We start from the raw sequence: 25511 nt of genomic DNA on the forward strand, positions 1-25511 counted from the left end.
CCTTTTCTATTTACATAAATTTGTCTACTAAAATGAGATAATGGGGGGAGGGAAGCAAGGTTTGATTAAGTAAACTTTTCTCTACATTGCTCTTTTCACTATCTTATGTACTAGATTTTCTTATTTTTCCTCAACACGCCTCCCACCTTTTGGGTGTTCATTTTAAACAGGGAAAGCTCGCTACATTATAAAGAATGTTGGCACCATTTATTATACACAAAGGCTAAAGGTTAACTTTTGGAAGTGATGAGCTCCTTTTCTATATGTGTTTACATGTGCTTTGTGATATTTCTGGATCATTCCAGTCATAAAGACTTATTACAGGTGATATTTCCTGCTACCTGTGAAAAGGTATATTTTAAAGAATGTATAACCAACAATCCATTTACTTTTTATTAGTATGTAGAGGATTTATTTGTATCTAATTCATGAATGTAGTTTTACTGTAGGATGTCACTGTAAATGGAACAAAGTACATTATCTTTATAGTTATTCTAAAATGTATATTATGTAAGAATTGTAAATATTATACCTGATTAAACTCTTTGTATGCTAAGAAATTATGTCAAGTCAATAAAAATCTCACCTCTGGCATAGTTCTTTTATGCTCAGACTTCCACTTTTTATCGTGAACTACAATTGCAGACATACATGTTAATAACTGTCATGTTTAAGGTCCTGTATTCCTTTCCAACCCTGTCACACTGGTCCAGATTGATCCTATTTGCTGATTGCTTCAACCATGAAATCCATTTTGATCTTTTAAATATTTTCTTCTGCCTGATCACAGAGCTGTATGGCTCCCAGTTCATTAGCTAAAAACCACAAAAGGCCTTTTTTGCTGTAGCTCTAATTTTTTTCTATTATGATTGAGATATCTGTTGAAGTTTCTAATCTAGGCAACACATTTACACTCAGTCCTTTTAGTAAACAAACAAAAACATGTTTTTGCATGAAATGAGATTGAAGGACTAGAGGCTTGAAAGAACAGACCTGGAAGTGAATTGCCTGCTTTTGCCTTTCCTTTAAAAGTTAGTTGAAAGCAGACACTTAAAACTTTTCTATGTAATTTGCTTTATTCCACTTCATTTCATTTTCATAATAGTTCTTTGACAAAGAGAATCCAAACTGATAGTAAATGTTTTAAATGAAAACAGCCTACTTTTCCTTATTACAAAACAGTGCTTTTTCATTGTAGAAAAATGTTTAAGTAATGATAAGTAAAAAGAATTCTATCCTAATTCATCTGCCTGTGATGTTCATGTGTGGCTATTGAAATTTAATTAAAATTAGACAAAATTAAGAGTTCAGTTCATCTGTGGAATTGCCACATTTAAGAGCTGACTAGCCATGTGCCCAGTGACTACTGTTTTGAACAGGGCAGATTATAGCGCATATTCATCCTAGGAAGTTCTATTTGACAGTTACCGAGTACGGGGCAAGCTGTTACTTCTTTGGTATATACCCTTCTAGACCTTTGGGTGTGTGTATTATATTTATATACAATGGGATCATACTGTTTTGTCAACTGCTTCTTTCACTTAATAAATGAGGAACAAGTTTCTGAGTCCTTAAGTAATCTGCATCACTTTGGGAAGGATTTCTTTAAATGTTTTTATTTTGGAAAATTTCAAACATATACAAAAGTAGAGACAATAACTTCAGTAGCTGTTAGCTCATGACTAACATTGTTTTATCTATACTCCCACCCATTTTTCCTCTTCCCCATTTTTTTAAACCAAATGCCAGACATTTCAACAAATCGTTGAGTATGTCTCTAAATATGATAGCGCTTATTATGCAGAATCTAAAAAAAAAATGATACAAATGAACTTATTTACAAAACAAAACAGAGAACAAACAGGGTTACCAGAGGGGAAGGGTGGCGGGGGGGGGGGGGGGTGGGTTGGCATTAATTAGGGAGTTTGGGACTGAGGTGTACAAACTGCTATATTTAAAACAGATCACCAACAGGGACCTACTGTGTAACTGCAGGGAACGCTGCTCAATATTAGGTAACAACCTAAATGGGAAAAGAATCCGAAAAAGAATAGATACATATATATGTATAACTGAATCACTTTGCTGTACACCTGAAACTAACACAACATTGTTAATCAACTCTCCTCCAATATAAAATAAAAAGTTAAAAACATAAAGGGGGAAAAAAAAGGACTGTTTAAAAAAAATCATATCACCTTCCTTAAAATATGAAACTATATAGTCAATATTCAGATTTTCCCAATGTCTTAGCTGTGTTCTTTAAAAAATGATTTTTCAAATCAGAATTCATGTAAGTTCCATTCATTGCAATTGGCTAATATATCTCTTGAGTCTCTATAGGTTCTTCTTCTATTTATCACTTTTAAAAATTTCCCTTATAGTTTGTTGAAAACATCACTTTTAATGACAGCATCTTTATTTTAGTTTCACTTTACTGATGAACATTTGATTTCAATATCTTGTCATCATAAACCTAGTTCTTCATTACCCTTATGGCTAAATATTTGAGTACATTCTTCCTTATTTCCTTAGGATGAATTCCTAGATGTGAGAATGCTGGTTCACAATGGGTGGGTGTATTTTTGAGGCTCATTCAATGAGTCAGGCACTGTGTTAGGTACTGGGGGTATTACGGTAAAAAAAAAAAAAAAAAGACACTACCTGTTCTCTTGAAGTCTTGCCTTCTTGCAGCGGAGAAAGATAGGACTGGGCAGTTCATAGGTGGCCCTCATGGGATCCCTGAGGATGGTGCCTCATCTGGACACTGGACGCGTTGGTGTTTAGAGACCATTCCTCGAGGCAGTGACATTTAAGCCAAGGTCTGAAGCCAGAGAGGTTGGCTTGGTGAAGAGCTAGGGCAGTACTTTTCAAACTTTGGCTTGTAAAAGAATCACCGTCGAAGCCCAGGCTCATTGAAGATAATAGGGCCTGAGCCCTTGTGTTTTTACCAAGCTCCCCATTGTTTCCAGTGCCAATCAAAATTTGAGACCCTTGTCTCAGGAAGAAACATTCATCTGGATAGGAGAGAGAACTGAAAGTTCTCTTAGAAAGATTTTAGTATTGCCAGAGTGCCCTCCAGGAAAGTTGTGTCAATATACACACCCCCATCTACTGTAGAGGAGTGTCTGTTTCTCTGTATCTGATAATATTGGGTAGTAGTCAATAAAGAAAAAAGCCTGCTAAACTATCAAATTTCTATGTTACATTACAGATGTAGAAATCATACAACAGGAAAAACCATCTCCTCTGGCTAGAAGTCAGAGAACTTGACCACAGTTAAAGTTAGAACTGAAGGGTCACTTGCCGACCAAGTTCTTTGTCTATTTAGTCATATTGTTATACACCCAGATATATCTATTTTAAGCAGAGAAAATAGCGCATAACATCTGACACACTACATACTTTCTCTTTTTGTTTAAAAAGCCTTTATTCATTTTTGATAAAGGAAAGGACAATCTCAATGTCAACTTGTCACCTAATCATAAATATGAATTTACAGGATTCACTGCCCTAAAGACACTGCATCTACTGACTGACAACATAACTTAAAATGAAAAGCTCCTTTCTGTTCCCTAAGGTTGCATGTTGAAAGAATTAAACAGTCCCTTGCAATAGTCAACATTGGTACTTGGCCTAGGTGTAAGATCAAATAGCAAAACAGGAGCAAAAGAAGGCCAAAAGCATAACTTGATTGCCCAGCAAGTACAAACATTGGAACAAAGAAAGTTTCAGGCACCAGATAAAAAAAGGCAGGTTCATTAGCATAAAAAAATTTACACTTGGTTGAAGGTGAGGTCAGCTATTCCACACGTTAACATGTATGCCAATCCTAATGGCTAACATGGAACCACAGAAACAAAAACAGAGACCTTAAAGTCAATAACTACACAATGTAAAATTCAAAACTGGAATTTACCCAGGTCATCCTCCAAAATCTATAGCTAAAACTGTTTTTTTTTTTTTGAATTTATGTTTTATTTTATTTTTTTGGCTGTGTTGGGTCTTCGCTACTGCGAGCGGGCTCTCTCTAGTTGCGGCGAGTGGGCTTCTCATTGCGGTGGCCTCTCCTGTTGCGGAGCACGGGCTCTAGGTGCACAAGCTTCTGTGGTTGTGGCTCGCAGGCTCCAGAGCGCAGGCTCAGCAGTTGTGGTGCACGGGCTCAATCGCTCCACAGTATGTGGGATCCTCCCGGACCAGGGCTCGAACCCCTGTCCTTTGCATTGGCAGGTGGACTCCCAACCACTGCGCCACCAGGGAAGCCCTAAAACTGTTTTTAATGCACCAGGAAGATCTGTTGTAATGACATGAGTTGGTCACACTTAGATTTGCATTTATATAAGATTTAAGGGATACCTTTCCCCACTATTCCTTCTTATGTCTGAATATGGATATGCTTAACTACCCAGCTCATGCACTAACTGCACTAAAAATGATGAAACTTACTACCATGACTTTTTCTAAGAACTCACACCACATAACAGCTAACACCCAATATAGCTTCCTAAGAATGCCCCAACAGAAAACATTTTGTTCAGTTTGGTGCTTGCTGTGACATAATACCAACAGAATAGTATACAATTAATTTAGTTACTCAGCCACTACTTCAAATATTTTAATCTAACTTTTGTTCAGACTTTAATAACTTCGTACGTATTTGCCAAAATCCTTGTGTTAAATGTAACTACATCTGATATTCTTAAACTGTAGCTCCTGTAACACAGTTCAAGTGTTTTTTTTCCCTGGGTATATCTAGACATTTTAATCAAGAAAACAAAGTTATGGTATTATGATTAGCCAAAGCTCTTTCCAGCAGACCACTGAATACAGCAAGTCATAACAAATGCCTTCCCAGAGACAAGAACAAAGCAAAATATTTTCTATTCATAAAAGGAGCTACCAGCATGCTTTGTGCCATTAAAAAGCTACTTTTCAAAATATAACCAGAAGACTTATGGTCTACTAGAAAGCTTCCACTAATCACAACACTATAACTAAGCCACAGAAACTTTCATGACAAAGGCTCCAGATATACAAAGAGAAAACATTACTTAAAGTTACGTGGAAGCCTCAGTTAACAGGGAAATGAAGCCTTAGAAGATAGAATACATCTAACAAAAAAGGGGAACACAGTAGACACTGTAGCTGGCTATTAGTAAAGGACCATAGTTTCTCCCTATGGATCAACACTCCCTACAAAATAAACTGTACCTTAATTATCGCTTATTTAAAATTACACTTACAGAGCTATTTAGTACCTGACTCAGAAAAACAATCACATAAGGAAGCATTTATTTGAGGTTTAACATGAAATCATACAAATAAAATTTGTATAAACACAAATCCACATCGAGTCATAACAGATAGCAAAAGACAAAGTAAAAAAGAAAACTAATTGGCGGCTATATACAGCTGGACACAGTTGTGTCTTGTACACTAGAAAGTCTTTTACAAAATAATCATCTTAGATCAACAGAAGACCAATCTTCAATGTTGTTCTTGCAAGATGGGTTGCTTTAGCAATCTCTTCCTGTTTTCTCCAACGTCCCTTTTTAATATGGCTGGTAATTATTTTGGTGATTGCCACCCCCTCGAGATGGCTTGCCATAAGTGCTCTGTTGGCCACTGTAGTCTGCATATCCCTGTCCCTATCCATAGTTCCCATAGTTATACCCAGTATAACCAGAGCCGCCATAGCCACTATAGTTTTGATCACCACCATAAGCACTATTGTAATTTCCATATCCTTGATCATAATAGTTATTAAATCCTTGGTTCCAGTTTTGGCCCTGACCTTGGCCATGACCCCTAGTACCTCCTCGTCCACCAGCTGCAGCACCTCTTCCTCCTTTTTGTTGTTGCTGTTGCTGCCTATATACCTCTTTGGGTTGTGCAACTTTGATTTCATACTTCCCAGAACAAATTTGATGATATCTGCTTTCTACCAACTTCTTTACTGGCTCTCCGTCTGTATATGTAATAAAACAAAATCCTCTTCTTTCATTTGTTTTTGTATCCATGGGAAGTTCAATATTTTCAATCTCTCCAAAGGCTCCAAAATATTCTTTAATTTGTTCTTCCGAAGTATCTGGGCTCAATCTACCCACAAAAACCTTTTTGGGGGGTTCCTTCCCTTTTAAAGCTTTGGCCCTTTTAGGGTCTACAATTTGCCATCCAGCTTGTGTTCTTTCAGTTTCAAAACCTTATCAACACTAGCAGCATCTTTGAAACGCACAAATCCAAATCCTCTTGATCTTCCAGTGACTGGATCTGTTTTAATTGTGCAGTCTACAACTTCCCCAAATCGAGACAAATATTCAGTCAGATCTTTCTTGCTTGTATCCCAGCTCAAGCCTCCAATAAACATTTTACCGTCATCCTGCTGATTCTTGCTCGCGTTGATCTTGGACCCCTCTGCGAATTCCTCTCTGTTGCTGTACTCGTTCACGTCTTCCATAGCGGCTGAGTTGTCGGCCAGGGGTGCTGGCATGCAGTCCGAGTCGCGGCAGCAGCAGCGGCCTACATACTTTTTCTTACTTGTCTGTTTTCCCCTGCTAGAATGTAAATTCTATGAGGGCAGGGCTTTTGTTTTTTCACTGCTGTATCCCCAGGTGCTACTATGCTTGGCATGTAGTAGTCACTTGATATCTGATATCTATCAAATAAATCACTGGCTACCTTCAGTTCACTATTTTAGATTCCAGTCAGCAGTATATCTAGGGAAGTTACAACATTAATTTTTCTTTATGGTCAAAGAATTGAGGATGAAGAAGCTTGGAGAAAAGACCAGTCTCTTGAGTATTTTCCTGTGTCTACCGACTTCCTATATAAAATTTAAATGATCTTGTTATTCATTTGTTATCCATAAATTCCAGGAGTAGTGATCTTATAAAGGTCTGAAAAAATATATTTGTTGAATAAATTCCAGAATAAATGGCAGAGGAAAAATCCACATTATTGATGGTGTAGGTGGGTGGACTAAAAGGTACAATTCCAGAATTATTTCCCCCTTATTAATGAACAATAATTAGAATGTAATAATACAATGGTAGCACACAGTGGTGGAGATTCTGTGGTACATGTAATAAAGTCTTAATGGATATTTGGGGTTTAGAATTTGTAAATACTCTAGAAAAGCTATGGTTGCTAAATTGTATTTTGTACTTGTTGGATATTTAGACTTTGTTTTAGAGTTTGGTGTTTCTAGCATAGTTTACATTTATTGTTTACTAAGTGTCAGACACTATTCTAACTGCTTTTTATCTATTATCTCTCATAAGCCTATGAGGCATAAGTACTAATATTAGCCCCATGTTACATATGGGTATGATTGCAGCTCAGAGAGATTAAGTACCTCCCCTGAAGTCTAACAACTCCTAGTTAGCTGTAAATCCAGCTTTCTGGTGCCTGTGGGAGCAGCTGTGCTCAGGGTCTTCCTACTCTGCCATCTTGCTCCCCGCCCGACCCCCGCACACGCCCAAATCCAGCTCTCTTAACCACAATGTCATCTGCTGAAGCTTGTGGTAAAATACACACAACTCAGGGTCTGAGTTACCACTTTCAATGCTAATCTTGGCTGGAAGTTTGGGCTTTGGAAGTGGTATGGCTTGAGTTGGGATCCATTATTTACTAGCCAACTAGATTTGGGCAGTTCACTTCTCTAAATCTCAGTTTCCTCAATTGTAAAGTGCAAATAAGCAAATAATACCTCTACCTCTTAGAGCTGTGTGGATTAAATGAACTAAAGTAATACCTGTTACTACAGTGAGATAATTCTGCTATTGTTTCCCCCCCACCCACCCAAGGTGAGTACCATGTATTGAACTTGTTGCTAAGCATTCTTCAGAGGTCCAAGGTTTTTCAGAGAAGTGTTGCTCCAACTGAAAAGAAGAAGAGTTAAAAACGAGATGAATTGTGGTTCTGGGGACCACACTTTGAGAAATAATGGCATGGCACAGTAAACGGGTGAGAGAATTTGTGAGTGCATTTGTGCCTGCGTTTTCACCTGCACCTCTTTCAAGCATGCAGACCACTGGTACATGTTTACGTAAACACTGTAGTGTGTCATTGGTCCTCAGAAGACTCAAGTTAATGGGTTTTTATGTAGTTGGCAGTGTCCAACTATATCGTCAAACCTGCCACTGTGTGACCCTGGGCAAGTGACCTCAGTTATGCCTCAGTTAGAATTTGCAAAACCCTGGGCAAGTGACCTCAGTTATGCCTCAGTTAAAAGAGGTACATATTAAGCTTCTTTTAAAGTGTTAAAGTTAAAAAAAAAAAAAAAGTATCCTTTAGATTGCCTCTGGTCCGCCTCAGAGGTGCCAAGTGAGGTGAGCAGGCCATTTACACCTCGGGTGTCAATCCTACTTCACCGAGAATAGGGAGGGAGTTGCTAGTTTAAATTCTTTAGCCCCTGATAGTCTCCAAGGTGTGAGAGGAGTCGGGGAGAGGACTTAAAGCCTTCAAGAAATTAGGGGGGAAAAGGTATATAGAGAAAATTTTTCTTTGTGAGTCCAGTTTAGTCTTTTTGCTACCGAAGTCTTAGCTTCGGTTTCTAGCTTCTGGGGCTGGGCACTTAAGAGGGCCATTTTTCACGGACGGTACAGCCAGCTGGCCTGTATGTCCGAGTCCTCACCGGCTTCTCTGACCGCTCTGACGCTCCTGCGGACCCGCGGCGCATCTCCGATGTAATCCTTCTGAGACTAGGACCCAGCGGCTGCCGGGCAGCCCTGGCCCCGCCTCTCGGCGCATCAGCGCCCGCGGATTGGTAGCGCGGCTCCGCCTCCGCCATGGCTGCCGCCCGCCGCCGGGACTACTAAGTAACTGCAGGGGTACTGTTCTCCGCTGCGGCTCCCCGGCCGCCTTGTCCGCGGGCGGGTGGCGCATGGGTCTCCTCCGAGGCGCGCCCCCATGCGCTCGGGCCATGGCACGTCTGGGCGCTGTGCGCTCCCACTACTGCGCGCTGCTGCTGGCCGCGGCGCTTGCCGTCTGTGCCTTCTACTACCTCGGCTCCGGCCGGGAGACCTTCTCCAGCGCCACCAAGAGGCTGAAGGAGGCCCGCGCCGGAGCCCCCGCCGCGCCCTCGCCGCCTGTGCCGGAGCTGCCGCAGGGCTCCGTGGCGCCGGCCCCGGGCGCTAAGGCCAAGAGCCTGGAGAGCGGCGGGGCCGGGCCGGTGGACTACCACCTGCTGATGATGTTCACCAAGGCGGAACACAATGCCGCGCTGCAGGCCAAGGCCCGCGTCGCGCTCCGCTCCCTGTTGCGCCTCGCTAAGTTCGAGGCGCACGAGGTGCTTAACCTGCACTTCGTGAGCGAGGAGGCCAGCCGCGAGGTGGCCAAGGCCCTGCTAAGGGAGCTGCTACCGCCCGCCGCCGGCTTCAAGTGCAAGGTGAGCGGGGCCTCAGCCGGAGGTTCCGGGCGGGTGGCTCAGTCAGCGCGCGCGCCCGGCCAGGCTCCAGGGGTCAGGAGGGAGGTGTCTTCGTTGCGCTGCCCACTGCCGACGCCAGTAGAAGCCTAACCTCTCAACCCGATCCCCCTGACTGAAGTGTGCATTCACAGCACGCTGGAGGCAGCGTCCGGGGGCGTGTCCGGGAGCCTCGGTGTTAGCCGACTACCCTGACGCGTCTCCCCCTTTAACTGCGGCCTCCTTGGGAATTGGCATTCCCCCTCTTTGCTAGCGTTACAGGATTCAGCAGTCAGTGCCTTCAGAGCCTGCCCCTCTTTTTATTCTTCTCAGTCTTTGACTTTTTTTTAAAAATAAATTTATTTTATTTTATTTTTGGCTGCAGTGGGTCTTCGTTGCTGCGCGCGGGCTTTTCTCTGGTTGCGGCGAGCGGGGGCTACTCTTCCTTGTGGTGAGCAGGCTTCTCATTGTGGTGGCTTCTCTTGTTGGGAACAGGGGCTCCAGGCGCGGGCTTCAGTAGTGGCTCACGGGCTTAGTTGCTCCGCAGCATGTGGGATCTTCCCGGACCAGGGCTCGAACCGGTGTCTCCTGCATTGGCAGGCGGATTCTTAAGCACTGCGCCACCAGGGAAGCCCCTCAGTCTTTGACTTTTGAGGATGGAGCAGGTCATTTGAACGTACCAATATGCTTCTGGTGCAGAGTCTGCTGGATAGGGTCTTCGGCCGCTTGAATTGTTCAAGTTACAGTGACATTTCTCATAGCTCATTTCTCTAAGGTATTTCAGTCGGAACTAGTCAAGCCCAAACCCAGTCAGTGTGAACCATCTCATCTCCTCTGTGTGCCCCCTTCTCCCCTACCCTCAAGGGTCCTGAACCCATTTAGAGAAGCACCGGTACCTCCCAGGAGGTACGGATAAGATCTGGGGAGAGCAGAGCTAGTCACCTTGTCCCAGGCTGGACCCATCTGCATCCCCATCATCTCGCTTCACCTCCTGGCTCTGCTTGTCAGAGATTGGATTCCTAACTTGGAGTTAATGGTCTCAGTTAAATTGCTTGCCTCGGTTTGATCTAATAGTTGCACAGAGGGGATCCAAGGTCAGATTTTGGGATAGAAATAGTAGGCGATCTTAAAGGATGGAGCCTGATGGTGGGGGGACGGGCGGTGAGGCAAGAGTAGTGTTCCATGTGTTTGTGCCCAGTGAGTGACTAAGGGGAGCTGATGCCAGGATCCTGCAGGGTTCAGGGGTCTGTTGTTTGTTGTCTACAGAATCAAGTTCTAATTTCTTGGTAGGGCTGTCTGTGTTGCGGCCCTGGCTCTCCTCTTCGGCCGACCTTCTTGTCCTTCCCCTACGTGCACCTTAGATCTTAACTGTACTGAATGTGCCTTTACATAAGCTATACTTTCCACCCAGAATGTCCTTCCTTCCTTCCTGGGCCCTTGGCCACTCTTTACTTAGTTTTCACCTTCCCCCAGGAATGTCCATAGACTTGGGGACAATCTGTGCCCAGCCCTCCACAGCTCTCCTTTCCAGCTTCCCCCCATAGCATCAAAAGTCTGTCCTCTGCCCAGAACAAATGAGCCCATCAGGAACACCCACCATAGTCAGGGAGAGGTACCTGGGTCTGGATTCCGTGTACAGGAGGCCAAGAATCCAGGTCCTGGAGCTTGTGGCTGGCCAGGCCCTTGGCACCCACTGTCTGACCTGGGGTTTTTCAGCCTGGGGCCCATTGCATTTGCCCTAATTGCAGTCTCTGGAGGTAGGGCCTGGCAACCTGTTCCAGGTGGTCCTTGGGACTTTAATGTTTGAGAAATTCTGTGCTAGTCCAAGGAAGAAAACCAAGGGCCCTTGATCATAGGGCCAGTCTGGGCAGAGCTGGGATTTGACCAGCTCTCCAGACACCGCCTTGAAGACCAACATGTCATCTCTCAGAGGTCACAACTCAGGCCTATCTCCTCCATTGCTAGGGCTCTACTGTCCCCTTCTCGAGCTCCAGCCACAGTATCTTGTTGCAAACTCAGTGCTTTCCAGCCTACAAGCCTTTGCTTCTTTCATTCCACTGTCAGGATACCCTTTCTGTGTGCGTCGCCGAGTCTTGCCCATCTTTGGATACCATCCCCTCCTTGGAGCCGTCCAAGGAACCCCCATTCAAAAGGCACGTCTTCCTCTTCCTCATGTACCTCCCTGGTGCTGTAGACTCTACGACGTCTTATCTCCCATCCCTATGCCTGGCACATAGTGGGCACCAGAAATACTTGTCCAGGGCAGGTCCAGTCTCAGGGCCAGCTTCCCTTCTTGGAGTCTGTGTTTCATGCTTTGACTCCTTCCCTCTGCTGGGCCCAGTTCTGACAGCCATAGCCATCACCCAAGGCCTGAGGCAGCTGCAGATGACCTGAGGGAATTGACACCACCCCTACTGAGGCATGAGGAATGAGGAGGGTCTGGGGGCTTTCAGCCAGATGGCTGGGTTCAGATAAGGGTTTATCAGTTCTAGCTAAAATTGCTCCTATTCCTTTTGAATGATTTTTTGTGAATCTGTTTTCTGTTTGTGACAAAAGGTGCTCTTTTTGTTTTATTTTTTTCTTTAAATATGTAGTCCTAAAAGGTTTGCCTCATTTTAGTTGTCATTTAATTCTTCCTCATGTTTGGAATGTGTCTTCTGGTACCACTTCACACATGCCTTTCCCTCTACCTGGAGTACCTCCCACCCCACCCCCCCTTCCTTAACTGGTACTCTGCTTTCAGGTCTCAGCATAAATGTTATTTCCTTGGTAAACCTTTCCTGAGCCCCCATTGTACATTCTCATCACACCAAGGACTTTTCCATAGTAACATTTCTCACAGTTGTCATTATGTAATTATTGAATGAGTTATTTGTCTACCTTGCTAGACTAAACTCCTTAAGGGCTTGGACCCTGACCTCTCTTAAGTGTATCCCTAGCAGCGAGCATCATGTCTTACATATGGGAGTGCATCTTATATGAGAATTATTTTTTCAGTATTAATTAGGAAGAATGACACTAGAAATTCTCACCCCAGTTGCATCAGAGCTGGAAGGGATCTTCAAGAGCATATAGCAGCCCAGGCGAGGAAACTTGCCTAAGGCCACTTGGGGAGTTACTGACAAGGCTGGGGCTAGACTCAAGTCCTAGGCCAATGTTTTTCTCTTTGTACCCTGTTCCCCCTTTAAGGAGCACTTCTCTCTTGTAAGATAAGGTAAAAGAACAGTCCACTCCCAGGGAGAGTTGCCCTGAAGTGTGTAAGAACACCTTGGGAAGAGGAAGGCAGCTCCTGGCGCACCCGGCTGTCTGGAGACAGCCTGAAAGCTCTTCCTCCCTCAGGGTGGGATCTGGGACTCCGCCAGGTGTGCAGGATGCAGGGCAGGGCTGCAGTGAGCAGGCCTAGGACTCGTGCTCACACTCAGAGGTCTCTTCTCAGGCCATTTTCAAGTGACACAGAAATGGTTGAGCCGAAATGGTTGCAGAAATTGATCATAGAATATTACTAGTGACTTTAGATTACATTTTGGTTAATTAAATACTAGCTAAAGAGCTATTCACTTAACCAGAAAAATCTTGTTTCGAATTATTATTGAAAGTCTTTCAAAATCCACTGGTTTGTTATCTCCTAACAGTATGGAAATATATTATTTGTTCACTTATTTAATAAACATCCAAACCTGTTATGTTCGAGGTACCAGGATAGGAGCTGCTTCTAGCTCATTTAATAAGTCTATGGACTAACTGTATCAGAATCTCCTGGGGACAGTTATTCAAAATACAGACTCATGGACCCTGCCCCAGCCTGTGGGTCAGAATCTCCTGATGGGGCCTGGAAATCTGAATTTGTACGAGGCTGTGGCAGCAGGCATGGAAGTCCCTGCTGTAAAAGGGATACAGAAGGGCCTGGTGCTTTCCTGCCCACCTTCAGACCCAGCTCAGGCATCCTTGCCTCTGTGCAGCCTGCCCTGTGAGCACAATGCCTGACACATAGTAGACCTTCAGGGAGCATTTGCCTTTCATTCAGGCTATCCTGGCTCTGCTGGCTTGGGGAAGGCTCATTCATCTTGTTAAAATGGGGCTTTTATCACACCACTCAGAACCCCCTGGCTCCCGGCTCGCTGTCATCCAGGTCAATCCAACATTCTAGGCCCACAGCAGCTGGCTTCAGCTTCCTTGTCCAGCCTTTCCCCACTAAGCTGCAGGAGACGCTGTCCCTTCTCCTGGAGCTTTGCTCGCTTTGCTTCCGAGCCATCTATTGTCTCATTCTGTCTGTCCAGTGGGATCTCACCCTTCTAAAACTTAGGTCCAGGCTTGTGTTCCATAAGGCTTCCTTTTGCATTAAGTTTGATAGAATATGCCATGGGAATCCCACATAGTGGTAGCTTAAGCAAGATGGAGCTTTATTTCTCATCTAAATGGAGTCCAGAGGTAGGAGGCGTTCCTGGGCTGGCACAGGAGCTTCGTGACGTCATCAGGGTCCTAGGCCCCTCCAGCTCTGTTTTACCATCCCCACAGCGTGGCCCTTGTCCTCATGGGCCAGAATGGCTGCTAGAGCTTTAGTCATCACATCTGTGTTGCAGCCGCAGGATGGAGGAAGAACCAAAGCAGAGTTCCAGTTAAAAATAGTTAATAAGGAAAGGAGGGGAAGCTTTGGGCTAGGCAACCAGTCATCTCCCTCAGGAGCCTCCCGTGCATGTGGAAGCCCTATGAATGACTAAGCACCTGTTGTGTGTTGGACCCTGAATGCACAAATGCAGGAGACACAGAGGGGGGACAGGCACAGCCCCCTGCCACCCAGGTACCCGTGTCGCTTAGCATCACCTCCACGTACAGCCTGTCCTGTTGCTAAACCTGCTGGGTTGGGCACAACATGGTCCTGAGGGAGGGAGACAGCACTGAGTTTAAACCCCAGTGGCCAGTTACTAGCTGGTGACTGTGGACAACCCCCCTAGCCTCTCAGGGCCTCCCGGGCCTCCTGTAAAATGAGGATTAAACACCCATCCCCCACGGGGCGGTAAGGATTAAACGCAGCCTTGCTGTATTGTGCAGGGAGTCCAGTGCTGCTGCGTCCGTTGTCGTGTGTCCAGCCTCACAATACGGTTCTACTCTGCCGACCTCTGGGGACTCAGCACTGACGGGACCCTGTAGCCATCTCCTCTCTCCTTTTCGGGGTGGCCAGCCCCTTGCAGAGGCCTGGGGGAGCTTACCCAGCACTGTGGGACACCCTCAGGGGTACAGCAGGATTGCTTCCTGTGCTGTTTCTCTTGTGCCGTCACTGTGTTATCACTCAGATGGTAACGACTCCGAAACGCCTTCCCCGAACCCCTTTTGTAAAGCAGCAGCCAGCCTAGCCCTCGTTATCTTTCCCATCACCTTGTTTGTAGCACGTACTCATGTGCTCATTCATTCAGCAGATGTTCTTGGGCGCTTCCCTAGTACCAGGCCCTGTTTTAGGTGCCTGTGCCAGTGGGAAGAGAACCAGTCTCTGCCCTCATGGAGCTTCCATTCTGGGGCTCTGGGGGTGTGTGGGAGATTGACTTTAAACAAACGAACCTGTCCACGTAGAGTGAGTCAGATCGTGATCCATTGTATAGAGAAAAGTAAAGGTGGATAAGGACACAGGGAGCGTTCCTGTGTTGGGGTGCGGAGTTGTGGGCTGTTTTGTACAGCTGGTCAGGGAAGGCCCCATGGATTCGGTGACATCTGAGCAGGGGCTGAAGGAAGTGAGAGCGAGAGCTCTTTGGGCATCAGGAAGCAAGTTTGGAAAGTCACTACCCTGTTTCCTAGTTTGCATTCTGCCGCTCCCTACTAGAGTATCATCTCCACGGGGGGCAGGACATTACTTACCTTCTTCATCTGCTGAAGTGGACAGGCACCCCGTAAATGTCACCCCTGTTTCTGGCCTGAGTTGGGAGTGACAGACAGACACAGGGACAGGCGCCTCCCAACCCGGGGTACAGACCAGACAGACTTCTTAAAGGACAGACAGCTCTGGACGGCCGCTGGCCGCCTTGCAGGGAGGGCAGTCTCTCGGAGGCTAATTCCAGAGGAGAGGAGAGGAGGATGGGGCAGCCTGCCTCCCAAACTCGCCCATCACAGCAGTTTTTCTTCCTTCCCTAAGGGAGGTGGTAGTTTGCACAGGTCGGGAAGGAGGGCTGAGGAGGGGGCAGGAGGCGGGGAGTGCTGGTCAAGTTAGGGGGGTCCTCCATATGGATGGCGCGAAACAATGGAAACAGAGGTGTTCCCTCTTCCTCCATCACTGTTCTATTTTTAGCACAGTTCCTGGCACTTTCTAGGCTCTCAGTAATATTTTATAGTCGACTGATTGATAGCTATATTAATTCAACCCAAGAAATCATAGAAGAGTTCTCGGGGATCTGCCCCTCGTACATCAGATTTCAGCCTTCTCAGAGCACGAGGCTGGGTTGCTTTGTCTCCAGATGACACGTAGAAACAAGAAGGAGGCCTTGTGCTTTCCACACTTAAAAGAGACTGTTGGATTTCAGGAGCGTGTGCTGAGGACTGGGCTAACAAGAAAAGTGTTAAAGCTCTTTGCACACCTCTTCTGAATTTGCAGAGTTTCTTTTACTGCAAGAGCAAAACTGTGAGTGGCTTTGAAAAGCCTCAGCTCATAGTTGGGGCTTGAAAGAAGCCTGAGGGTAAAGACCTCGATGCTGGCTGTCTCAATTAAGCTAATGACAAACAGGTGACATTGCTGTGCAGCTTCTCCGGCATGTCACAGCAGCAGGAACCTTGACCAGAAGGAACCTTTTGACTAAGTTATGACCGTCTGGGAAAGAGGTGATCAAAGAAATGTATCCTGAAGTGAGAGGCTCTTTGAAAAGATTAACTGACGTTTTATACTATAGAATTTGGAGAATTTACCCAATGCAATGGAACTCTTTTAAATTATAATATGGTCATGATACAACTGTAGTAGTTCATGTACCAGTGCATGTTTCTCATGGAAAGCTTTAGCCATGGATCTGTAGGGAAGAAATTTGTATAGCATTATTGTATCATGTACACTATACTTTGGATAATTTCACAGGTATTTGTTGAAATTGTAAGGCAAAGCCCATAACGTAAGACCAGCGATCATCATGTAGACGAAATACACTGACACCTGGGTGATTTTGCTGTGGGGCTTCAGTGCATGTATGAAGTGTTCCAGCTTTGGGTAACAGTCATTGTTTATGATTACTTGACTGTTCTCTGTTCCAACAGGTCATTTTTTGAAAGACAGATGATTACATTTTCTTGCGGTTAAAAAAACCTGAGATGTAATTCACATCCCATGAAATTCACCCTTTTAAAATATACAGTTCAACAAAACTGGAAAAATTTGAGATCTCCCTTACTATAACATTGTCACAGATCATTGAAATGCAGTTCTTTCATGATGTCATTAGAATCAGAAATATATCTTATTATTGGCTTTGTAGACAGATTGCTTAATATCAAAAAATATACAATTCAGTGGTTTTTAATATATTCACAAGATTGTTCAATTATGATCCTTATTCCAGAACATTTCATCACCCCAAAAAGAAACTCCATACGCATCAGCAGTCATTCCCATTCCCCCTTTTCTCTCAGCCCTGGCAACCACTAACCTGCTTTCTGTAAATTTGCCTATTCTGAACATTCATATAAACGGACCTTTTGTGTCTGGCTTCTTTCACTTAGTGTAATGTTTTTAAGGTTCATGTTGCAGCATGTGTCAGTACTTCATGCCTTTATATGGTTGAATAATATTCCATTGTATGGCTATACCACATTTTGTTTATTCATTCATTAGTTGATGGACATTTGAGTTTCCACTTTTTGGCTATTGTGAATAATTTGCTGTGAACATTCATTTACAACTTTTTGTGAGGATATGTGTTTTCAGATCTCTTGGGTATATATATATACCTGGGCATGGAATAGCTCAGTCATATAGTAAGTGTGAGGAACTGCCAGACTTCTCCAGAGTAGCTGTATTATTATTTTACATTCTCATCAGCAATGTGTGAGGGTTCCGATTTCTCCACATCTTTGCCAGCACTTGTCTGTCTTGATTCTAGCCATCCTAGTGGGTGTGAGGTAGCATCTCGTTGTGTTTTTTTTTAATATAAATTTATTTATTTTATTTTATTTTTGTCTGGGTAGGGTCTTTGTTGCTGCACCTGCACTTTCTCTAGTTGCGGTGTGTGGGCTTCTCATTGCGGTGGCTTCTCTTTTTGTGGAGCACGGGCTCTAGGCACACGAGCTTCAGTAGTTGTGGCATGTGGGCTCAGTAGTTGTGGCACGCGGGCTCTAGAGCGCAGGCTCAGTAGTTGTGGTGCATGTGCTTAGTTGCTCTGCGGCATGTGGGATCTTCCCGGACCAGGGATTGAACCCATGTCCCCTGCATTGGCAGGCGGATTCTTAACCACTGCACCACCAGGGAAGTCCTCACTGTGGTTTTGATTTGCATTTCCCTAATGACTAAAGGTGAGATGATTAAGTACTGATAAGGACAGCCAACTAAATGTATTTGGTATATTTCTTACATATTTACCAAAATACATTTTACAAGAAAAACCAGGTATTTTGACTCCCCTCCCCATCCTGAAAGATGTTGTAACATCTCTGGAAACACTTGTTTCTGAAGAACACGGTTTGGAGATTTCTGATGTGTACAGTAATGTTATGCCTGAAATCAATGAGGAGGTGTTATTAGTATGAAGACTGGATTAGGAGAATAGTAACAATATTTGTTCAGCACTTAGAGCTTATGAAAGTGCTTGCAGAAACGTCTCACTTGAGCATCACTGCGACCCATGAAGGAGCCTTCAAGACTGAGAGATCCGGTGACATACTTGAGCTCCCACACTAAGCCCTGGGGCTGGACTGCATCACATGCTTTGGGGAGTAGGAGGGCAGGACAAGACAGGGAGCCCTTGAGGTGTGCAATCTGTATCATCCTCCTGCCCGGATGCCCCCAATAAACATTCACTCTGAATAAAGACTGTGCTTGCTGCCAGAGCCTTGCAGAATCACCAGGCATTGGAGCGGGAAGGAAACTCTGAACCTCTGGGTGCAGCGTCCTCCCGGTGAGCTGATAGATCCTGGGAGACGAGGCAGTGATTTATGCAGTGCGCACAGCGCTGGGGTTAGACGCAGCCCAAGCTCTTCCCTCTTCTGTTTGTCAGTGTTTTCAGCAGCCTCTGGCCCTTTAGGGAGGGTGGGTGAGAGCCAGCTCACCCTAAACCCCACAGCAGAGTGGACAGGATGCAGGGTCGCTTTCACCCATCCCAGCGGAGCCTCTTCCTGTGTCTCCAAGGATCCCTCTGGCTTGGGAAGGGGAGGGGAGACACCGCCCTGACCTCTAGCGGGCCAAACCTCTGCTGTTCCCTCGGGGCCAGCTTTCCAGCTGTCCAGTGCCTGAGACGACCAGGGAGTTAGTATTGGGGGAGCTGTATTCCTCCGAGGGAAACCACGTTGTTTGTCCTCTGCTTGGGGCTGCGCGCTGGAGGGAGCTCCAGGGCTAGAATCCGCGCGCGGTCCTCCCAGGCCGATGGAGGAGGAGCTGCAGGAGTGCAGCCCACACTGGGCCTCCCCTCCTTGGTGGTCACCGCATCCTCGCTGACACCCAGTAGGGGGAGAGCTTGCCCTGCTGCTCCCAGGCGGGGTCACGTCCCCTGCGCATCGAGTCGTGTGCGGCGCTCCGCGCGGCCAGTGGAGGGCGCCGCTGCACCGCGTTTGCTCGGCTGGAGCCCGCTCTGCCTCTCCCTCCACGGAAGCCTGGGGCGCAAGCAGAGCTGTTTTTGTTCCTTCTCCATGAGCGTTCCCCTTTCTCACTGACCACCCCCCCCCGCCCCGGTTTTAGAAAGGAAGACTGAAGTGAAAGGGAATCTGCCTGGCGATTATGGGCGGTCATTTCCTTCCTGCACCGGGGGCGGGGGGTGGGGGGGTGATGGGGTATGTGTGTGTGTAAACCTGTTTTGATGAGGCCCTTAGAAAAAGGTGGATGGAAAACAAGCTGGGATGGTTGGATCTTGGATGGAGAAGGCCTCAGTGCTTCTCTGCAGCACAGCCGGAGAGAAGAGCGTGGATGGGGTGCGGGGTGGGTCTCTGCGCATCCCGATCCTCCTCGCCCCTCCTTGGTCCCTGCCCTGTGACCCCAGCTGGGCGCTGCCCACGGGCCTCGCAGCTCCCCAGGGCACATCCTTTCCTCTGGGGTCCCCATCACACCTAGCACGGGCCCTCCGGTAAAGGGAGGCACGCTTCCGCTTAGCAAGGGGAACTGTGCCTCTTGGAGCAGCTTGAAGGTGGAGGCCCTCCCCTACGGTGAGTTCGCCGCAGGGTTTGCGTTCTGTCAGCGGCCCCGGGTATCCTGGCTCTTGGTGGGGACTTGGGCGAGAGGACAGCATGGCGGGGAGAGTGCTGTGACCTGGGTGCTGGGCCTGGAAGGCCCCTTGTTGCCTAGCTGCCTGGAGCCTCCGCGTCCTCAGCAGTCAGATGGGCTCGGATCCCCACCTCCAGCCATGTCCCCATGGTGAGTGGCAGCTTCCCCAGTCTGTCTCTGGCTGAGTGAGACCACCAGCGGAGAGGAGGAGCCCAGCTGTGACTGGAGGGGCCCAAGGGAAGCCTCCCGTCCCTGCGGCAGCAGGCAGGCTCTCAGGGTAACTGGCAGGGCAGGAGAACTCCCTGCTTCCCCTCCTCACACCCTTCCTGGTCCAGGCCTCTTGCCTTTGGCCTTGGGGCCGCTCACACTGGCCTGTGGGTTGCTCAGGGCAGTCAGGATGGCTGGTCAGGATGGTCAGGCCTGGCCCCAAGAGGCAGCTCTGTGTGCCCCCATTCCTGTTTCAGGTGCCTGTTCTGAGCAGCTGAGCCAGGCCCTGTCGGCTGGCACAAAGCCTGCTGTTAGCGTAATGTCTTTTAAATTAAAGCCATTTGTTTTCTTTATTGGGGTAATTACTGTTAGCAGCCGTGATTAAGTGATCCTCCTGTTGGTGGGACAGCGTGTCCGAGAGGCCGGCCTCTGTTGCCCTGCACTGGTCCCTGGCGGGCGCACACTGTTCTCCCTCGGCCTCCTCTTCTCTCCTCGATGGGGCTCACCACCCTTCCCGCACCAGAGGAGTCCTGTTCCTGCCACGGAGAGGCCCCAGGGCAGGGGCGCGTGGCTTGGAGCCTGAGACCTGGGCCCAGATGCAGTCTGTGGCACTTGGGAACTGGGGGACCCTGGATGTAAGCCCTCTGAGCCTCTGACCCTTCACACAGGACCTTACCAGAGTGGCTGTGAGGCAAAAATGAGGCACCACCGGGGCCCTGGAACATGGCAGGTGGCTAATTAGTGGTGACTGCTACTAATGGTACCTGAGTAGGTGTTGGGGGGAGGACACTTTTCTCATCATTTCGGAAGGCACAACATCTTTGATTCAACTGGAGAGCAGTGGATTGAGCGCGAAAATCACCGTTATGCCCAGGTTTATTTCAGGGTGTCTTAGTCTGTTCAGGTTGTTATGACAAAATACCACAGACTGGGTGGCTTATAAACAATAGAAATTTATTTCTCACAAGTGCTGGAGGCTGGAAGCCCAAGATTGGGTGCCAGCATGGTTGGGCTCTGCCAAAGGCCCTCTTCCTGTTTGCAGACTGCCAGCTTCTCACTGTGTCCTCGTGTGGTGGACGGGGCTAGGATGCTCTCTGGAGCCTCATTTATAAGAGCATGAATCCCACTCATGAGGGTTCCGCCCTCATGACCTAAGCACCTCCCAAAGGCCTCACCTCCTCCTACCATCCCATTGGGGGTTCGTATGTCAACATATGAATTTTGGGGGCGACACAAACAATCAGACCATAGCACAGGGTGTTCTCATGTTCTTTCAAGTCTTCCTCAGTTCCCCAAACTTCAGTGTTCTCTCCTTCTCTGACCCTCCCTCCGTCCCCCGTTTCCCTTAACAGTGCACTGTTTACCTCTCTCTGAAAGCACCCCAGGCTGTGGCCTCATTTGGTGCTCAGATGTGTCCATGCTTTCTCTCTTCTGCTAGAAGGAAGAGGGCCTGATCACCAGCTCTCCCTTGCCCACCGTGCCTAGCATGCGCCTGACTCTGGGCACAGGCTCGGCAAATGCTAGCTTGCTTTGGCCTGTGGTCTGGAGCAGGTGCCACTGTTTCTTATCAGGATGGGGAAGCTGGACTGTGCTTTGCTGCATCTTCTTTGTGAATGTTCCTTTCTAGAAGTTCCAATTCTAGAAGTTTCTAGAAGGTTCTAGTTCAAACTTGTTTATAGTAAAGTGAGAATTTTTCCTGTTTTGCTTACCTCTTCTTAATGGTGTTTGTTTTCTCGGTCTGATTGCACACAGCAGTTGTTCATAATCTTTTTGGGAATTCAGCGAAGTATAACCTGTGATTTTAAAAAGCCAGGCTACAGGGGAGACTCACATCCCCCAGAGCTTGCTCATTTCCCTTTCCCATGCATCCCTCTGAGTGGGGTCTTGGGCCTCACCCTCTGTGGCTCATACCCCACCAACTGCTGTGAGGGGGCCCAGTTCTTACCAGATCAGCATGGCAGTCCAGGACATGGGCTCCGTGAGACCTGCCCAGACGGTCGGGCTCCTTGAGTCCTGGTCACTGTAGGATTCTGGAGGGGCTTCACCAGCTCTGGCAGGTGGACAGGTGGATTAGTTGATATTGTTTGATAACCCGTACAGGATCAGGCAGAGTGCAAGCTTTGCTCCGGGTGCCCCTGGCCTCCACTGTCTGGGGGGCAGGAAGACACCAGGCGCGGGATTCCAGGTGGCCTGGGGCTGGCTTTGTGAGCGTGGAGGAGGGGCTGTAGGAGTCAGGGAGCTTTGGGGATGTGCATCCATTGTAAGTTGGGGTGGGACTCTCCCAATCTTGCAGAGGAGGGAACGGAGGCAGCTGGGGCAACAGACCAGCTTTGTCTCCTGTACCTGGCAGGAGAGTCATGACCAGAAGATGGAGGAGGAGAGCGCGGGACGGAGGGGCCATCCGGCTGGTGGGCCATCAGGGCTCCAGAACAGGCGGAGGGAGCTGCAGCGCCTGTGAGGCTGGCCATCTCGGGGGGTGGCTGGCTGTCGTGTGTCTCTGCTTACCGAGCTGCCCGTAACTGTGGGAGCCTCTCCATGCCTCTGGGACTTTGCTCAGATGCTTCCTCTCCTGAACACCCAGCCCTCCTTTATCTGGTTCATTCTTTTCGCCCTTCAAGATTAGGCTCTGTTGGGTGCCAATTACGTGAGGAGGCCGTCCTTGACCACCTCACCCTGCATTAGCCCTTCTCTTCTGAGTCCCGCTGTGCTGAAGTTGGCCCCTGTGCAAGCTCCTGGGGGCAGGGCTGTCTTGTTTCCTTCTGTGTCTCAGGACATGGTGTACTGCAGGGCCTGGCGTAGAGTCAGACCCAGCACGAGCGTGTGGAGCTGGCGCGGGTGGGCTGCTGAGCACCCGGCTCCATCAGACGTTCTGTGAGCGTGCTCTCACACCTTAGGATGTGGATGGCAACATTGGGAGCCCTTGCCCTCTAGAGAGGCCTCTCGATTTACATGAAGTCTTCCTTGCACCTTTTAATGCAGGTCCTCCAGACAGGAAGTTGTCCAGTCTGAAACCAGCCAGGAAGATCCAGGTGTGTGTTTGGAGACTTCTTCCGGGGTTTCAGAACTATCCTCCCCCCCCCCGCCAACCCCCGTGTATTACTATGCAGAGATACTGATGGGGGTCTGGAGGAGGTAGGAGGGGCTTGGCTTTTCTCTCTCACCTTATGCAAATAGGGAGGACGGGGCTGCAGTGGCCACTGATCTGCCCAAAGCCCCCAGCTGGTGAGCAGTGCCTGGGGCTGCTTTTCAGCCTCTCCCGTAAGCAGCCCAGCCCCTGCCCATCGGCTCACTCTCAGAGTCCTGCCCAGGTATCGTGATCCTGGGTTCTAGGGCTCTCCCTGACCTCGGCTTCCGCTGGCAAGGCTTTCAGTGTCTCTGAGCCTCAGTTTCTCATCTGTAAGATGGGCAGGGACATTCTAGGCCTGAGTGATATTCCATAGTTCTCTTACAGGCATGTTGAAACTGGACTTGGCAAGTTGTAAAACACATGTCCTTTCCAGACTTTTCCTGAGTGGGAGGGTAGGAGATTGGGGGGTCTTGAAGCCATTGTTCATTTCTTTCTGGGATAGCCTCCCAAGTCCTGCTTGCCGACTCTGCTTTGCCCCTCTGGGAGATATTAGTTCATTTCCCGGCCTCTTCCCCAAGCCAGGCTGCACCTCAGGATTAGGGGGCTGGGTGTGGAAGCGCCCAGACTCTCTCAGGTGTCTCGCAGCATCAGTGTTGTTATCGCACAGTTGCCGCCGTTTAAGTGGTGGGCCCCCTGCTGGATTCCACCTTCGTTCTCTTATTTAACCTCAGAGTGATCAGTCCTGTGAGGAGGGAGGGATTCTTCCCTAGGAAGAGGTTCCCAGATGAGGATCCTGAGCCCAAAGCAGGTTCAGAGCTTGGGCTCTGAAGTGGTGGAGCCTGGATGGGAGCCGATCTTTCAGACTCGTAAGCTCTGTGCCCTAATGCCTGTGATGTCTATTTGTTTTGGTGGTTCATTCCAGGCCCTCCAAGTAGGGGGTGCTCTGGGAGAGCTGGGGTTCCCCCAGGAGGGCTCCCACAGTGCCCTGGGGCCTCACACACGTGTCCTCTTTCCCTTGTCACCGGGTGGTGTGAGAAGAGCAGGGGGACTGCAGCCTGCTCAGAGTGGCTCTCTCATTTCTTCTCCAAGTTCTGCCCTGAGAACCAGCTGGGAGCCTCTGTTGAGGATGTGGGATCTTAGAGGACCGTGGTGTTTGGAGCCCCACTTCCCTCATGTGGCAGCAGGTACAAGAGGTCAGGGCAGGGGAAACTGGAAAGGCCATGTAGTCCTGTCCCCTCATGTTACCCGTGAGGAAACGGGCCCAGAGATGCCAAATGACACGCTCAAGGCTACACAGCTAGTCAGTGGACAGGGGCCTGGGACCAGGTCTCCTGTCCACACCGCCTCCCTGCCTGCTGTCCGTTTTGTTTGTTCTGAAGCCAGTTCTGGGCTGTGCTAGTCTCTGTGTGCTTGTTTGTCTTCTGGTTTTGTCCCTAGCCTGACACATTTTTCAGATCTCACCCCGCTGTGACTGCCTTGCAGTCTCCTGTGTTTTGTGTACACTGAGTGGCCTTGCTTCCTGCCCCACTGAGCAGCTGCTCCAGAATCCAGCTGATTGGGCTCCTCAGGTGCAGGCCCCAGAGCCTTCTGAAAGGCTCACTGCACGCGGGGCTGGAGGGGGACTGAGCCTGTGTGTGTGGGGTGGAGGTATAAGGACCCCACTGCTGTCTCCTGCCTCCGTCTGCACCCCATCAAACCCAGTCCTGCTGTATCACAAGGATCTCCGGGTGCCGGGGAGTGGGCTCCCCATTATGTGAGGTGATGCACATGACGCAGGAGGCTCTCTGGTATCTTTTTCTGATTTACCGTCCCACTCGCCCTACCTGGAGAGTCCACTCTCTCTGGAGACCTGTTGCCTGAGTCCGTCTTCTGATGCCTCTTTTCTCCCCTGCGCTGTCTGCAGTGATGGTGAAGCTGCCAGAAGGGAGGCCTTGAGGCCGGGCTCCGTGTTGGCTTTCTGTCCCTCTCAGTGTGGCCTGGCGCGGGGGTGGGCAGGAGCTTCTCGAATGAGCGTGGTGTTGGCTACAGATGGACCTGGGCAGATCCCAGGTCCACCTCATCCCTCTGGGAGGCGGTGGGTAGTTGTTTGCTTTCTCTGATCTCCTTCCTCATCTGCACAGGGGCACAATACCATCACCCACCTCAAGATGTTGGCATGGGGATGAAAAGAAATGATGCAATGTGTCTAAAGGACCTGTTTGTGCCCAGCACATATGACGGGTTTGCTGTGGACCTGAGGCACGGTGGCCCCATCCTCAGTGAAGGCCATCCAGGTCTGCCTTCTGCCTCCCAGTGGCAGTACCCTGTCTGGGTCCACCCTGAGAATACCACCTCATGGCCCTGCCCTGCTGGTCTGCACCTGCTTATCCTGTGTCCCAGGTCAGATCTTGGTGCAGGTGGCCACCCCCCAGCCTGGGCTGTGCGAGCCGGCTGCTTGAATGCTCAGGTTTGTCTTATAG

General features: G+C 48.2%; 1 protein-coding gene and 1 pseudogene across 1 annotated transcript in view; one reads left to right on the forward strand and one right to left on the reverse strand.

Annotated features, from left to right (window-relative positions):
• Nucleotides 1-5503: 5503 nt before the first annotated feature.
• LOC133093415 (heterogeneous nuclear ribonucleoprotein D-like) lies at nucleotides 5504-6504 on the reverse strand (annotated as a pseudogene).
• A 2292-nt stretch (nucleotides 6505-8796) lies between these two features.
• The window catches only part of XXYLT1 (xyloside xylosyltransferase 1), a 190827-nt gene continuing 174112 nt past the window's right edge, over nucleotides 8797-25511 (forward strand). Inside the window, exon 1 of the mRNA XM_061194331.1 lies at nucleotides 8797-9388. Coding sequence (XP_061050314.1) covers nucleotides 8885-9388 — 504 coding nt within the window. The 5' untranslated portion in view covers nucleotides 8797-8884. The remainder of the gene's footprint in view (nucleotides 9389-25511) is intronic.

This window comes from Eubalaena glacialis, chromosome 6 (assembly GCF_028564815.1).
Source record: "Eubalaena glacialis isolate mEubGla1 chromosome 6, mEubGla1.1.hap2.+ XY, whole genome shotgun sequence".
NCBI classification, from domain to species: domain Eukaryota; kingdom Metazoa; phylum Chordata; class Mammalia; order Artiodactyla; family Balaenidae; genus Eubalaena; species Eubalaena glacialis.